The sequence below is a fragment of the Malurus melanocephalus genome, unplaced genomic scaffold (assembly GCF_030028575.1).
Source record: "Malurus melanocephalus ecotype Western Australia unplaced genomic scaffold, MMel_1.1 scaffold_322, whole genome shotgun sequence".
NCBI lineage: Eukaryota > Metazoa > Chordata > Aves > Passeriformes > Maluridae > Malurus > Malurus melanocephalus.
In genome coordinates this window covers 317,154-333,670 of record NW_026623554.1, presented here as the reverse complement: position 1 = coordinate 333,670, position 16,517 = coordinate 317,154, and the positions used below count along the sequence as shown (strand labels likewise).

Sequence of the window (16,517 nt, the reverse complement as noted above, 5' to 3'; positions counted from 1 at the left end):
GAAGACATAGATACATTGATTATTTTTGGTTATAAAGGAAGTCTGGCTGAGTGACTCAAAAYAGATTTCTCTACCTAGAAAGGTCTGTGTGTGGTCAGGTGAATGGCACGTTTCCCTCTGCCCTGCCTAGGTGTCGTCGCTGGGGAGTGGCAATGACCACGTGATGGATGCTGTGTCCCAGTGCGAGCAGTACGCCAAGGAGCAGGGAGCGCAGGAGCGCAACGCGCCGTGGAGGCTYTTCTTCAGGAAGGAGATCTTCACTCCCTGGCACAACCCGAGCGAGGACAACGTGGCCACCAATCTCATCTACCAACAGATCGTGCGAGGGGTGAAGTTTGGGGAGTACCGGTGTGACAAGGTATGTGACCTCAGCAGCTCCCAGTCTGGTCCAACAAGTGTCTTTGAGGTGGTGAAATAGGTTACAGCAAAGGGGATGATAAATATTCCTCCCTGGACATTCATCAGCTTGGGCAATATGGTCTTCACTTGAAAAACAGGAGCTACAGCAATCAGATCCTCTTGACTGGGCTTGGATGCTCCCATGTGCTGCATGAGCACTCTCTCCTGGTGAATTTTGGATGGGAGAGTGAGCAGGCACTTCACTCATCAGCCTCGATTTGGAGGGCCACAGGTAGTCTGTAACCAGATCACCAGACCAGGAGTACACAGGAGAGCCTTGCTTGGTGAATCCTGCCAAGCCTTAGGCATCAGAGATCATTTGCAAGGTACCCAGAACTCTCCCATACAATCCAAACCCCATAATGTTGCCACATACTGAACAGACACTGGCAGCTTAAACTTACGGCATTAGAGTCTGAGAGTTTACAGAATTATTGCAGTGTGAAATTGGCTTTTCAGGAAACATCAAAATCTCTGAAAATGTCCATCATGGTTTTTGGGTGGGAATTTTAGGCACATAGCCAATTTTTTTTGTTTGTGGGGTTGTTTTGGGTTTGTTTTTCTTYCTGTTCAAAATCATCCAGGTATCAMATTGAAGATATCTCWCTTCCCCAACACCAGAYCRTTCTCCTGTGATCTGGTAAAGTCCAGTCACCTTGTAAACTAAGTCATCTTTTCACATCTATATTGAATAAACTGYAGCTCTTGGATCCCATCAGAAGTCCTGCCCTTTCTCCTGCACCTTCTGTTGCTCCTGGTCTCCTTGTGCTATTACCATTTCAGTAGCTCTGTTGCTTCACAGCAAGTGCTTGAAATGCAGCTGCACTCTGGGATGTTTTACAGTTCTGCATTATGCACAGGGGCAGTTGCTGCGCCTCCGAAATGTGGGAAATTATGGATACATACAGTTTTCAATCATTAAGCTTTGTCTGCCATAGCAAAATAATGCACTGCTGACTGCAGGCATCAGCAACAGACTGATCTGYAAGGAAAGACTGGGACAAACATTTCCACACAGCACAGTGTTGTGTGGTGCTGGTCACTGAACACATCAAGGCTTAATCATAGCTTTCAGTGGTTAATGTTCTGAACTTTAGATCTGCAAAAAGCTGCAAAAGATGAAGTTCTGCCAAAAGGAAGCATCCCCACACAGTTCTGTAGTGCACCTAGCCTCCACTAGGGTCCTTGAGTGGTGGAGGATGGATGTTGTGGTGACCTGGTAACAGCATTAACTTGGTTTGTTTGSCTCATACAGGAGGAAGATCTGGCAGAACTGGCTTCCGAGCAGTACTACGTGGACTATGGGTCAGAGATGGTGCTGGAAAGGYTGCTAAATCTAATTCCATCCTACATTCCGGACAGAGAGATCACAGCTTCAAAAACAGTGGARAAATGGGCTCAGCTCATTATCGCTGCACATAAAAAGGTGGGGACAATAGATCACCTGGCAAGGACCACATTGTGCTTCAGTACCTTCATGTGGCTTTTAAACATAGGTCAGACATCGCAGCTCAGCTCGTAGCCTGGCCTGAAGCTAAATCAGCGAGAAAGGGCAGGGCTTGTACTAACCATATTCAGCTTTACCACTGGTTTTTATGCAAGATCTGACAGAAGATAACCTGCAAAGATCTACTGTGAGATGCAAAATGCCATCTCTGGGGTGACATTCCTGTTACACAAGATTGTGGTGTTACTGGTTGTATTACAGAGGTGATTCATGTCTCCAGGCACTGCCAGGGCCTTATTATGCCAATCACTGTATAAAACCTCCCTGACTTTAATTAGAACATTTCTGTAATTCTCACATGACACCATTTTCCATAACTCATTACCCAGCACTCATGAGGGGTGATGTTCCTGGCGTGAGGAAGGGCGTTCATTTAACATCAGGAGCCAGCTTCAGATGAAGATCCCTACAATGTAAACATCTCCATGTGCATAGGAGTCTCACCTCACCTTAACTGTCAATGGAGACACAGGGATTCACTTGGATCTTGCAYATCCTCCTTCAGCCTGTCAGCTTTGTACAGAAGTGTCAGGTGTCTAAGGATGCCCTAAATAAGGGGCTTAAGGGCGGATGAGTGTCCACTTCCAGCTAAAGGGATGTCAAGCTGACTGGTAAATGCTACTTCAGGGAGACCCATAGTCAGCTGGGATGAACCTCACTGACACTGGTCACTCCAGATGCTTGCCCAGTATTCTGTAAGTGAAATTATTCCCTGAAGTGGAAACTGAAGGCCAGGACTTTGCCCAAACTGTCACTTGTTCCTGTAGTAGTTTGTTTGGCCCTTAGCCACACTGAGACCTCCATTAACATTTGTTCCAAAATCTTCAGGTTACATGGTTTGATTTTCCTTGCTCTCTTCCTGCATATAACTGTGTTTTGYTTCATGTTTGTTGTGGTCTGCTTTTTCTGCAGGGAATTTATACTCAGAAGAGGACAGACCCAAAAAAGGTCAAGGAAGAGGTAGTGGATTTTGCACGTTTCAAGTGGCCTTTGCTGTTTTCTCGGTTTTATGAAGCCTTCAAATTCTCAGGTGAGTCAGTAGAGCACACCCCCAGAGCACAAGATGCTCTAAAGCAAAATGAAGGAGAGATGGGGATTCCACAGAAAAAAAGGAGACCATCTACCTGGTCTTTTTTGGATACATTATTTTTTGTTGCATCCTGATGAGCAATGGCTCAGGCTATGGGACTGCCACTATTTCTTTCTCTTTAAAACAACTCAGAGCTTTTTGCATCCTTCTTTGAAACATTTTCTGTATCCTGACACCCTTCATGAACTGATTGAATGTCTTGTCTTCAACCCAGGGCCAAGCCTGCCTAAAAATGATGTGATTGTAGCTGTCAACTGGACAGGGGTGTACTTTGTGGATGAACAGGAGCAGGTTCTCTTAGAGCTCTCTTTCCCAGAGATCACAGCTGTGTCAAGCAGCAGGTAAGGAGGAACAGACTTAGCTGGCAATCTCACCATAAATCAGTMCTTTTCTAGGCTTTGCCTCTGGATGTCATAATGTTTCATATTCATGTCTCCTATAAAAATGTAACCCAGAGGAGGAAAGCTGCAAGGGCAGAGTTTCACCCTGGCCACCATTAAAGGTGATGAATACACTTTCACCTCCAACAATGCAGAGGATATCCGGGACCTGGTGGTGACCTTCCTTGAAGGACTAAGGAAACGATCCAAGTATGTGGTCACTCTCCAAGACAACCCAAACCCAGGCAAGTAAATAGTCCAGTTCAGTGGTAAGCATATAAATATATTTAAAATTCCCAAAGAATTTGTGAAAAAAAAACAGTTTAAACCAATGGTTGGGKTTTTTTTGCAGTGGGAGAAGAATCTGGGTTCCTCAGCTTCCTTAAAGGAGACCTGATAGTTCTGGACCAGGACACAGGAGAACAAGTGATGAACTCAGGGTGGGCTAATGGGTTCAACGAACGGACCAAGCAGAGAGGGGATTTCCCAACTGATTCCGTCTATGTCTTGCCTACAGTCACCATGCCTCCACTGGAGATTGTGGTAAGCTTTCTTATGGAATTACACAACTTGGTACAATGCCCAGGGAGGTCAAAGCCTTCCTGAAGTGCTTAGGTCTGGCCAGAGTCTCCCTGAAGGTAAGGCAGAAACCAAAGTGGATGACAGAGGTGACAAGTTGTCCAAGGTAAAAGTGATCTTGGCCCTTCTTTGGACCTTGGCACTCAGGGCACCACAAACTTGTGACTTGGAATAACCATGTTTTGTGGTAAATTCCTCCAGCTGGCCTGAATCCTTAAAGGTGTATTTGTGGTTGGAGTGAATGGCTCCATCCACACACAGAGCTGTAGGATCCAAAGCACATTATTTTCATGGGGAAATGATCCACACTATGGAAACATTTGTTATTCCTTGCATTAGTGATTGAGAATGGCACAGAGAAMTAACAACTGCACAGATCTTAGTGACTGTTAAGGAGAATTTATGGATTATTCTCATTCTCACTATCCTTGTTGTTTTGTRTCTGCTTCCTATCTTTGAACACATCAGATATATTTTATTTCAAATATACCAGGTAACAAAAAAACTTTTCATCCCACAGGCCCTGGTCACAATGACCCCTGACCAACGACAAGATGTTATCAGAACCTCTCAGATGGCAATTTCAGACAGTGAAGAGAGAGTAAAGCCATACACCTTGGAGGAATTTTCCTATGATTATTTTAGGTGATTTTTTTAAATCATCCTCAAAAATTATAGGAATCCATCTGCAGGTAGCTTGGGAATCAGGAATATTTTGCTACTGGAAAAGATTCTGAATACCCCATTATGTGACTGTAAAAATGCAACCTCCAGTTTAGGTCATGGCATTTGAACTGCAGGTTTCCCACAGAGAGGGTTTTACAAAGGATTTCTTCTCAGCAAAGGTGTAACAATGTAAAATTTAATATTATATGGGAGGATGTGCTTAGACTATACAGACATTGTCAWCTCAGCTCCAAAAATTTAAATGTGCACCACTGCTGAATGCAGCTGAGCAAAGCTCCCACTTCTGCTTGGATGGGCTGTCAATCCAAACAGGCAGACCAGATCATCTGGGATGTCTTCCCCTTGGTCAGCTTGTACTGCTAGGTGATATTCTTTTGGTGTGGCTGCCCAGACSATTCATTGCCATCATGCTTCCTGTGGTTAGAAGCTTTTTGGGATAGGGTAGGTGGTTGTGGTAGCAGTACTTGAGTAGGGTCTGAAAGAGACTTTTCTGAGCTGTGAGAAAGTACAAGTGGTCATCTTTGTGTGGAGYTGGAGCTGCATACTTGCTAAATTGTGACATCCCAGTTGATGTAGGAGTTCACTAGCCAGGTGCTGTGAGCAGCCTTCCTAGGTGGAGCACYGGCCACAAGCTGTCCCTTTTATCCCTGTAACCTCTCCACCTCTTGCTTTGCATTTTCCACCAGACCACCTCCAAAGCACACCCTCAGCCGGGTCATGATCACCAAGAGCCGTGGAAAGGACAAGCTGTGGTGTTACACCCGTGAGCCCATCAAACAGCCGCTGCTGAAAAAGATCCTGGGCAGCGAGGAGCTGTCCCAAGAAGCCTGTATGGCCTTTATTGATATCCTTCCTCTGCTTGGGAATGCCATTGAGCAACGGGTCTGACAGGCAAAGGGCTGAACAGGCTCTTTAGGGCCCCAAGCAAAGCCCACAGAAAGGTTTGTGGTCCCTCTTGAGGGCTGTAGGACTATGTCATAGGCCTGGAGACAAGTCTGTGCCACAGATCTCTGCTTAAGCATCTTTGAAATCTGAGCTGTGTCTATTTCTTAAGAAATCAAGATAAGGGGACCAGTTCTTGAGTCCTGCTGGTCCACACTCACTGGCGCTGTGSTGTCTTGGTTCAGCTGACTCTCTGCAAAATGAGGCTGCTGTGGAGGGCCACAGCCCTAACCAGTGTGGATGCAGACCAGTCCATATGGGGACAGGGTTTGATGTCTGAATATCCCCTTGCAGCCCCTTCTGTAGTCATGTGTAGGATGTCTTTAACAGCATCACTAACAGAGTGGCTTTCCCAAACATCCCAGTTAGCTGATCCTTGACTCCTACCTCCACCAGTGCTGAAATACATGGGTGACTACCCATCCAAAAGGACCCGCTCAGTCAATGAGCTGACMGACCAAATATTTGAAGGTGCCTTGAAAGCCGAACCCCTGAAGGATGAAATCTATTGCCAGACCCTCAAGCAGCTCACAGACAACCACATCAAGTAAGAGCTGTTCACTCCTCTTGGCCCAAATGCCCTAGACTGTGTTGGGCACACCAGATCTGAAGTGTCTGTGCCATGAGTGACTTCTTTTTCTCCTGGGTCTCTTCTTGTGCAGATACAGTGAAGAGAAAGGCTGGGAGCTGTTGTGGTTGTGTACAGGCCTTTTCCCTCCGAGTAACATCCTTTTGCCCCATGTCCAGAGGTTCCTACAGTCCCGGAAACATCACCCCTTGGCAGCAGACTGCATCCAGAGACTCCAGAAAGCCTTGAGGTATGACACCAAAAGACCTTTTAGTCCTGACTGAACTACAACATGCAAATATATGTGAGAAAATACAGCTAGGAGATATTTTGGTGACTGGGGGCAGAGTGAAAGCTCACAGCCTCTCTCTGTTCCACCAAATTGATTGAAACGGACATTGGGTTGCTGATAAGCAGTGCAGGGAAACAAAAATTAATCAACTTTGTCCAGGTCCACTTAAGTCACTTGCTTCTTTTTAGGAGGAAAAGAAAACTTATATTAAGGAAACTAGCTGAAGTTACTCAAAAAGAATAYGCATTAAAAGGGAAGATTTAAACAGAGGATTCTTGCTTTGATGATGCTGTAACACTTGTAACCTCCAATTTTGCAGGAATGGATCCAGGAAATACCCACCCCATCTGGTAGAAGTGGAAGCCATTCAACACAAAACGACCCAAATTTTCCACAAGGTTTACTTCCCTGATGACACCGATGAGGTAAATGGGAGAGAAAGAATTTCTTTTTGGTCAGGATGGCTGTCAATTTTCTTATTAAAATTCTGATTCAGAAAAGCTYAGCCTTTCCAGAGGACTCTGGGCCGAAGTATTACAAGGAAAATGCATCCTTGTCTACTCTGATCTGTTATAATGAGGGTTTTTCAAGATATGGGTGCTCTGCTGGTGTTCACTGGAGACCTTATAGTAGGACTGCAGAAAGAGGGAAGCTGGGTGGGTTCATCCATTCACTCAGAGTAGCTCRCAAGCCTTGGCTCTCAGTTATTTGGAGCCTGGACCAACAGATATTGTCCACCCAATGAAAASCAGGGGGTACCATGATGGGGCTCCCTGGGGACTGGGCAGACTGTTGCAGCACTGACAAGTAGGTGACTGAAATGGTGCCTTCTGACCTGAGATGACACAGAAATCATACCTGCACTCAGGAACCTCTCATTAAGCACCTTGTATGTTGATAAGGCAGCTAGTCATATTGATGCCAGCAGGCAGGCATGTCCTTGCAGATGCTGCTGTYTCACGCTACTGATTAGTCTTCCTGTGAGGCTCACATCTCTCTCTTCCCTCGTGCCCTCGGGTACAACTAAATTCCTGTATTTCCAAGTGGGTTTATTTGCAAAGCAGTCCACACCCATGGAAGGAAAAGGATGTGCATGCCTTTGTTTGTCTGTAATGGAGAGCTGAGAGGACTTTTGGGGTTTCTCATCACTTTGAGCATTTTTTCCTGCATGGCCAGCAATGACCATGACACTGCTTTATACACATGCATTTTGTAAGAGCCAATAGTAGGAGGCAGTGAAGACTTCTGCACTGTGATGGGTTTGCTGTGATCTGTTTGGCCATGGAAGTCACCAGGTGGACTGGCAGAGTAGCATCATTCTCTACAACATGCATCTGCACTGAAGTGCTGCKGAGCATTAGCAGCACTGAGCTCCAGATCACTCTTGTGGGATGTGGAACACAGATCCTGGTGGTTTGGTGGTTCAGGCAAACACAGTCGTGCTTGTGGTGGTCAGAAGCTCAATTTTCTTAAACTGCTATGAACTGAATCTCGTTAAGTGGGCAGAGCAAAACTGAGGCAATGTAAATGCTGYGTACAGCTCAAAAGGCAAAACCAGACTTGGGATGTGCATACAAATGGGACAGGCCTTTGGATATCCATAAATCAGGAGTCATTTTTCCCACTATTCAGCTATCTCAAAATCAGGCATCTGGCTTAGGCCTGGTCTGAGCCGGGTATCTGGCCTCCTCATCATCAGTGGAGAGACAGCTGGGAGAGATCAGCCTGGAGGTCTCRCACTCTGTCTTTCCCACCTCTCTTCCCTCGAAAAAATAGTTCTGCACTGTTAGACCAGAAAAATCTCTTACATTGCCTGGAGACCTCTGGATAAGCCAGGAAGGATGTCTACAGGATGTAGACAGAGTATCACAAAGCACAATGGTGAAGGAGTAGCATGCCAGAGCTCCTGCAGACATCCCTTCCAATGCACAGAGCCACAATCCACAGTGTCACTGATTTCACTGGTGGTGGGCATCTAAATCCCTCTATGTATGGACAGGAGCTCCCCAAAGAGAGCAAAAAGTGGAAATGRACCCTTAAATAGCAGTGGTGATCTTCCTCTCTTTGTAGGCATTTGAGGTGGAATCCAGCACGAAAGCCAAGGACTTCTGCCAGAACATCTCCAACAGGCTGCTCCTGAAGTCCTCTGAGGGCTTCAGTCTCTTCGTCAAAATCTCTGACAAGGTGAGTGAGCCACCCAGAGGCTGAGGTAGCCCTGAGAGACTCRGGACAACCTGCTTGCCAATGGGTACACATGGGTGGAGCCAGAGCCGTGTGGTGAGAAGCATTTCTCTACAAACTGTGTGGCATTTCTGAGTCACATCTGACCTGACACAGGTGAGGTTTGCAGTCCCACAGCTCTGACTTCCAGCAGTCACCCCAAAGGACTAAAAACACAGATGGGCCAAGCTCTCCTAGCCTGTTGCTGAGTTTGGGCATATAAGAAAGGACCAAGTAGGAAAAATGTGCATCTTAGAGCTGCCTCTGGCAACGGGGAGAAATCTGTGGAGATAGTCATCAGAAAAGGAATTGTTCTGGTGAAACAAGCTGCAATAAGGAGTAATGGGTGAAATTAGAGACAGAGCCTGCAGCAAGGTGTTGGCAGTGGCTTTCTCACATCAGCAGTTTGTAACACATCAGTGTGAGCTGCACAAAACAGTGAGCAACAACTACAGGAGACAGGGCAATGGCCAGCCCTGCCTGCTATGTCCTGCCACTTGTTTTAKGCCCCACAATATAAGAAGGAAATAAAGCTGTTAGAGAGCATCAGAGGAGGCTACAAATATGGTGAAGAGCCTTGAGGGGAAGCCATATGAGGAGCAGCTGAGGTCACTTGTCTTGTTCAGCCTAGTGGGGTAGACAATGGTCTCTTCTCTATGATGACCAGTGACAAGACCCAAGGCAATGGCCTAAAGCTGTGTCAGGGGAGGTTTGGGTTGGATATGAGGAAAAGGTTCTTCATYCTCTGGTTGGGCACTGCAACAGGCTCCCCAGGGAGGTGRCCACAGCACCAGGCCTGACAGAGCTCAAGAAGTGTTTGGACAATTCTGTCAGGCACATGGTGTGATTCTTGAGGGCATCCTGTGCAAAGACAGAAGATGGACTTCTGGATTTCTTCCAACTAATGATATTCTGAGATTCAGTTCAATGATTCACTTGCTCAGCCTTTGTGACCATGTGCTGTGCCCCCAGGTCATCAGCGTGCCGGAGGGAGATTTCTTCTTTGACTTTGTGAGACATCTGACAGACTGGATAAAGAAAGCAAGACCAGCAAAAGATGGTAATCATGACTTTTTTTCCATTGTGGGTCACACACAGCCCTCCCACAGCCCCTGCTCTGGCCTCTGTGACCTGCGGCCTTCCTGTGGCTGCCCCTGAGGGACACCCATGGCTTGGCCACTCAGGGCCAGGTGAGCATGGCCACTCCAAGAGTCCCTGAATGAYGAGTCAGCCRGRGCTTGGGGTGGCACTRGGGGACAGAGCAGGGYRCTTAAAGCCCCACCTTTAGCAAAGCCCAGCCAGTCCCTCCCAGCAAAGCAGGCACTGGCATTGCAAGATGCTGMGAGACATGCAACATCCCGTCTCTGACAGCAGCCTCCGTGCTGGCCTGGCAATGCCTTTCTGAGTGCCAATGTCCCTGGGGCTGGAGGCTGACAGCTCTCTGACACCCAAGCCCAACCCACAGGGCCACTTGTTGCTGGGGCCTCAGTGCCCACCCCTATTCCAGGTACTACATAGTCTGCCACAAGCATTGGAATGGGCTGTTCACAGAAGTGGTGGAATCATTGTCCTCTAGTGTTAAAAATAYGATGATGTGGTGCTTAGGGACATGGTTTAGTGGTGGACCTAGTAGTGTTAGGTTAATGGTTGGACTCAATCTTASAGGTSTTTTCCAACCTCARTGATTTTGTGACCTGTTGGGCCACACTGATGGGGATGTGCTCTCTGCACTATCCTGGGGACATCACCTGGGAGGTCATCGTATATATTTACTTCCCTCACACAGGTATAGTGCCTTCCCTCACCTACCAAGTGTTCTTCATGAAAAAACTGTGGACCAACACAACTCCTGGAAAAGACTCGATGGCAGACTCGATCTTCCACTATTACCAGGTACACCAGGACTGCAATAGCAGTTCAGACTCGGGAGGGATTAGGATTAGGTTGCAAAGACTTTTCCATCTGGGGATGGACACAGGGCACAGCCTCTTAGCCAGGGACTGGATACCCTCACAAACTCCACATTTAATATCTGAGGGTGAAGGTCCACGGGCATCCTGTCTACCTCTCAGTTGTTCTTTCCTCCATGCAGGAGTTACCAAAGTACCTRCGTGGCTACCACAAGTGCTCACGGGAAGAGGTCCTGCAGCTGGCRGCTCTCATCTACCGGGTCAAGTTTGAGGATGACAAGTCCTATTTCCCCAGCATCCCCAAGCTCCTGAAGGAACTGGTGCCTCAGGACCTCATCCGACAGATCTCYCCAGATGACTGGAAAAGGGTAAACCAGCAGCTTGATTCAAACGCCAGGCCTGGCTGAGGGAAGCCCAGTCTCTCGGGTGATTTGTCTGACATTCAGTGTTGAAGCTGGGCTGCCAGAATGAGTGACCCCTGGTTCTTCTTGAGCCTTATCAGAGTTTCAGGCTCCCTGGCACCACCAAGAGGAGCAATTGTATGTGCTTTTTTTTTATGTTCATATACACATGCTTCGCCCTGGGTTTTCTTTGTCCTGAGTCTGTGGCTGTAGTGGTGGCTGCAAAGCCAGATGGAAACATGCACGGGTTCAGACAGGCCTAGCCTGAAAATATTAGATGAGTCTTACTGTCAAGAAATAGTCTGATAAATCCTTTATGTTTTCTATCTATCAGCATCTCTGGGTTGAAGGTGTCTCAGTCTCCTCTGCTGCATAAATTGGATAATCAAAATTTATAATCTCTTTAATGGCGTCAGCAGCTCAGCTTATCGAAGATGGACCTGCCTTGGTTCCAGGCCCTGCTCCAGTGACCAGCCAGCACTTTTTTGAAGTGTTCTTTGGAACAGAGGCTAGAACCAAACATCMAAGTCAGGTTGGACWGGACTCAGAGCAACCTTCTCTAGTGGCCCTGTCCACTGCAGGAGAGTTGGACTAGATGACCTTTAAAAGGTCCCTTCCAGCCCAAACTATTCTATGAGTCTATCACTGTGCAACTGATGCTCCTTCCCTGCGAACCCCCTTAGTTCCAGGTAGTGCAGGCTCWCCATGTCTATTGTATTCTCTGTTGCAGTCCATCGTGGCGTACTATAACAAACATGCGGGCAAAACAAGAGAAGAAGCCAAGCTTGCCTTTTTAAAGATTATCTTCAAGTGGCCTACATTTGGATCAGCATTTTTTGAAGTGAAGGTACCTGCCCTGGGGGGTTCTCTGGCAGATTTAGCCAAGGTCAGTAGCCCTGTACCACAGAGGGGTCCCAGATCTGAACCAGACTGGGACAATCCTGATGAATTAAGGAAAAAGTGTGATATATTTCTATCAGTAAAGGGCAAATACACTCRTTCATTGCTGCCCTGCCTCTTTAAACAGACAGAAGCATTGTAGAGCTTCAGCATATCTCAGTCATTTGGGCTGTTCCACAGCTGTGCTGCTGAACACAAGAGCCCTTCTCTGTTTTGCCAAGGCAAAGGGGAACCTGCAGTTTTCCAAGGGATGTGTCTCTACCCACCACAAACCAAATCCAGACCATCAACCATGGCACTAGAGTTCCATCAAGGACAGTAGATGCCAGTGGGRTCAGGAGAAGACAGGGAGAGAGGAAATAAGAAGGGGTCTGATTTTGCATGACACATCCCCTAACCAGTTCATCTCCTTTTCAACAGCAAACTACAGAGCCAAATTATCCAGAAATCCTTCTAATTGCCATCAATAAGCATGGAGTCAGCCTCATTGATCCCAAAACCAAGGTAAGCAAAAATTAGGTATTGACCAGATGCTCCTAAGCCCAGTCCCCAAGCCCTCACAGAAGCCATCCCAAAGAGAGTGTTGTTCAGAACTTAGCGAGGTTTTTTTTAAGCCTAGTTAGAAAGGCTGGATGGACAGAAAACTTTCTGGAGGCAGAAATTTGCTGTTGCACAGAGCCAGCTCTTTTTCAGCAAAAGATGGATTGGGAACACCAACTGTTAGGGCCTGTACCTGGAGGATATACACACTCCTTTCTTAATCCTTTCACAGGCAATAGGACAGGAGCTGGAGTAAATGAGATTCTACTAGTTACTTCCACTACCTGCATGGTCATTTATTATGGCAGTCCTTCACAAGCTCTGGAGCACCTGGAGTCTTGCATCTTACTGCCATTCCTATGAGTCTCATCACAGCAGACATCATTGGTCTGTTCTGATGTGACCAGGGACATGAGAAGTGCCCACAGCCCTTGATGGAAGTTGAGGCTCTTGCATATTGAGTGTGAGTCTTGTGTTCCCTCCAGGATATTCTCATCACTCACCCCTTCACCAAGATCTCCAACTGGAGCAGTGGCAACACGTACTTCCACATAACCATTGGCAACTTGGTGAGAGGAAGCAAGCTGCTCTGTGAGACCTCCCTGGTAAGAAGCATTAGAGATTAGACCAAATTCTGACTTTGGCAGCAAATTGTGTCTCAGGGATTCTCTGGGCTGAAAGTGGTCTCTCAGGAGAGCAGCTGATACTTCCTTTTTTTTCCTTCTGAATTTCCCATGGCTTTGTTCAATGAATCAGGGCTCTCACTTGGTCCATCATCCAATGTACAAGCAAGCCTAACGTGCTGGGGATGTTGCCATGTCAGGAACCTGGGGGACTGCTCCCTATCACTGGACTGAAAAACTCACTAAAGCTGMTATGGGCTCAAGTGATACTCTTGAGCCTTTAACCAATATAATTTACCCAGCTTGCCCCTAGTAACAATCACAGCAACAAACCTCCTATTTTAAGCCCATAGCACAAAGGATGAAGACTTCTGGATTAATTGTAACTAATCTGAAGCATTTGGTATTTTATTGGTCATTCGAAAATTCATGTCCTATCCAAAGCTCTCCATGCCCTTAGCCACAGGACCATCCTGGGACAGGGAGTTAATCTCTCTCAATGTTGCAAATTACATTTGGACAGTGTTCCTTGTGGTGGTTTCACCCAAGGAGAATGATGGAACAGGTCAAAATGTACCTGAAAACTTGAAAGTCAACAGCTGGTAGCCAGCGTGTTCAAGAGGCACAAGCCAAAGACTGTAAACTGTGCTCTAGAGGCTGGTAATGTCTTCTCTCTTCTCCTCAGGGGTACAAGATGGATGATCTTTTGACCTCGTACATCAGCCAGATGCTAACAGCCATGAGCAAACAGAGGAGTGCAAAGGGTAGCAAGTGAACTGCAAGAAGCCACTGGCACGTGGTCATGGGGCTGATTTACCAGCTGAGGGCTGTGGGATACCCGTGCAGCTGGGCAAGAAACTTTGCCTCCCAGATGTGGAAGATGAGCCGAACACCATCAGGGAGTTCACTGGACTCTGACCTTGAGGGCTCCAATCCCACCTCCCCTTCCAGCGAAGATGACTATCTCTGACCTCCCATTCACCTTCCTCACCTTGCATCCCAACTCCATCCTACACCTCAAAGATTTCCAGGGGACACCACTGCTCTCAGAGACTGACCAAGGCAAAGACGCTCCAGCAGGAGATCTGCCTGCACTCCATGGTTGGCATCACAAAGGCTCTTGGACGAGGATTTGTGTGTGTGTGTGTGTGTGTGTGCGTGTGTGGCTTGCTTTGTTTTCATTTGTTGTTTTTTTTTTCTTTAATATGAGAGCTGTTAGGATGCTAACACATTTTTGGTGAAGTTCTGGGAATTTCAGGTTTGAAGAGGAATAACAGAGCCCTGACCCGTGCTGGAAAGAYGTCCAATGAACACTGCAGAGCTTGKTTTTTTTGTCAGTACAAAAGAATACACTGTGTTCTTCAGGATACAAGGAAAAAGCAGGCTGGGAGGAGCACATTTTAACTAGGAATCAGAATAAACAAATTACTGATTGAACAGGCTAGAGTACTAAAGTGCTATCTGTGCAATGCTGGAAATATTTAAAGAACAAATTTTAAAGTTTTGTTTCTTCTTCTATTTATTTTTTAAAATATTAAAAAGGAAAAAAAAATCCTGCATTTTGTGCCGGTATCTGGATGCTGACTTGGGGCTGAGGGCAACCTGCAGAACAATCCCTTGCCCTGGGACTCCCCAAGAGCCATGACTGCCAGTGGTGAAGTAAGGCACATTTTTCCCAACTTAAGGRCTCAGCTGGAAGGGAAGCTTGGAAAATGAATTCACTCCTTCTTCTCCCTGTGTCCAGAAAAATTAACCTTGGGAGGACTTTTATTGYAGGCTTCAATATGGCTGTAGGGGTTTTGAACACCCAATGCTTGGAAGGCTGAGGCCAAGCCTATGTTGAGCTGTAATTCAACGTGAACTTGGCCATTGGGTTTGTACCAGCTGATGATTTCATTGTGCTTTGTGTGTGTGCTCCTGTATAAAGCAGCTCTTCATGAGTCCCACCTGGACCTGAATCACTCACAGCAAGGGCAGGTCCTTGATTTCAGTGGGCTTTTCTCCMTCTTTGGCTGTACTCATCTGCTGGTTGTTCGTCTCATCTGCCACCCAATGCCACACAATGCGGAGCAGCCTGCTTTGGAGCAGAGATGAGACCTGCTGGCAGAGAGGAGGCTGAAACCGTGTTGTGTTTGGGAGAATGAAGGGGTGCCTTTCCAAAATCCAGGCTTCAAAGGAGCACATGGTTGGGTGTGGGGTATTAGGAGAGGTGACAATTGTCCACCAAGATCTGGTGTTGGTGTCACTAACACTGAGTGGATCTCAGTAGTTGTTGAGACCTCTCTTGGTCCTGTGCATTGTGCTGGGTTTGACTGCTTTTGTACAAGTCCATATTGTGGGGTGTCACATGCTGCTCTGTCAAGCTCAGCTGAGTTCAGGTCTTTGACACCACTGTGTGCCAGGCAGAATTGGCATTGCTGCCTACCAGACCTCAAGGATTGTGACATACAAGTGGGATGCAGCAGTGACTTAGGATTTTGGTTGCTCCTTCAATGTGAGTGAGATCTGTGCAGCCCGACAGGGCTGTAGGAGATCCTCTATCATCCCCTCCCCAAAGCACTCTGGTGATGGGAGCATTGTTACATCAACCAAAGCTACACTGGAAGCCCAGCTGCTTTTTCACCATCCATCTCTGACATTTCTCTCCCTTCCCCAGCTGCCATGATCCAGCAGTCCCAGGGATCTCATCTGTCCTTAGACACATGCCTATCATCACCACTGCTTTTTCTGAGTCTCCAGCTGTCCCTGCCTCCCATAGCACCCTCAGCAGATGATGGCGCATAGCAGTGTTTTCCAAAGCTGTCCTGGGTCATCTTTCCCCTCCCATCACCTTAATCCCTGCACTTATAGCTCTGTTGGCCTCCCATGCACCCCATAACTTTGGGGGAGGTTGAGACTCTGTGTGCGTGTACYTGTGTCTTATGTATTAGCATCTGCTGGCCTCTTTGTATTCACACCAAGCAATGTAACATGAAAAAACCTATGTCCAAGTGAAATACTCCAATTAAAAAGCATCAAGTGGCTTGTGGGAGGCTGTTCTGCACTGTGCAGTTGTGGTGACATCTCCWGGGGGAAGGGTGGGCTCAGGGCTCCTGGGTTCTGGTGACCTTCCACAGTGCAACTCCTCGTGAGAGTATCCAACAATGGGGAGCAAACCATTATTGTACCTGGACTGGAAATTAATAGAAATATTTTCTTTTGGGGTAAAAACACCTGAAGTCTGGGAGTCTCCATTGCTTGTCCTCHAAGACAAGGGCTGAATCTTCCAGTCAGTTTTGATCTGAATCACTAGATGTAGGAATTTTTGGGTGAAATGCTTGTGTTACAAGGTTGTCAGACCCCACTACCTGTGAAGCAACAAAATTAGTAGCAGAGATGTGACAGAGTGTAAAGCATTAAAGGAGACCACAGGTCTAATGGGCCTTGCTCTGCTAGGCAAGGCTTTGAGGATGAGGAGGGTGAGTATATGGAGTTACCAG

At 46.9% G+C, this 16,517-nt stretch overlaps 1 protein-coding gene across 2 annotated transcripts in view; it reads left to right on the top strand.

Annotated features, from left to right (window-relative positions):
• Positions 1-15,545, top strand: part of MYO7A (myosin VIIA) — a 96,494-nt gene extending 80,949 nt beyond the window's left edge. For both annotated transcript variants that reach the window (XM_057377724.1, XM_057377723.1), the window contains 19 exons: positions 131-358; positions 1,655-1,825; positions 2,819-2,936; positions 3,211-3,337; positions 3,452-3,621; positions 3,729-3,919; positions 4,476-4,600; positions 5,329-5,486; positions 5,978-6,131; positions 6,247-6,402; positions 6,764-6,869; positions 8,515-8,628; positions 9,637-9,724; positions 10,451-10,557; positions 10,757-10,942; positions 11,706-11,822; positions 12,296-12,379; positions 12,901-13,020; positions 13,724-15,545. In XM_057377724.1, the coding sequence (XP_057233707.1) occupies positions 131-358; positions 1,655-1,825; positions 2,819-2,936; positions 3,211-3,337; positions 3,452-3,621; positions 3,729-3,919; positions 4,476-4,600; positions 5,329-5,486; positions 5,978-6,131; positions 6,247-6,402; positions 6,764-6,869; positions 8,515-8,628; positions 9,637-9,724; positions 10,451-10,557; positions 10,757-10,942; positions 11,706-11,822; positions 12,296-12,379; positions 12,901-13,020; positions 13,724-13,813 (2,610 nt within the window). In that variant the 3' untranslated portion in view covers positions 13,814-15,545. The remainder of the gene's footprint in view (positions 1-130; positions 359-1,654; positions 1,826-2,818; positions 2,937-3,210; positions 3,338-3,451; positions 3,622-3,728; positions 3,920-4,475; positions 4,601-5,328; positions 5,487-5,977; positions 6,132-6,246; positions 6,403-6,763; positions 6,870-8,514; positions 8,629-9,636; positions 9,725-10,450; positions 10,558-10,756; positions 10,943-11,705; positions 11,823-12,295; positions 12,380-12,900; positions 13,021-13,723) is intronic.
• The last annotated feature ends 972 nt before the right edge of the window (positions 15,546-16,517 follow it).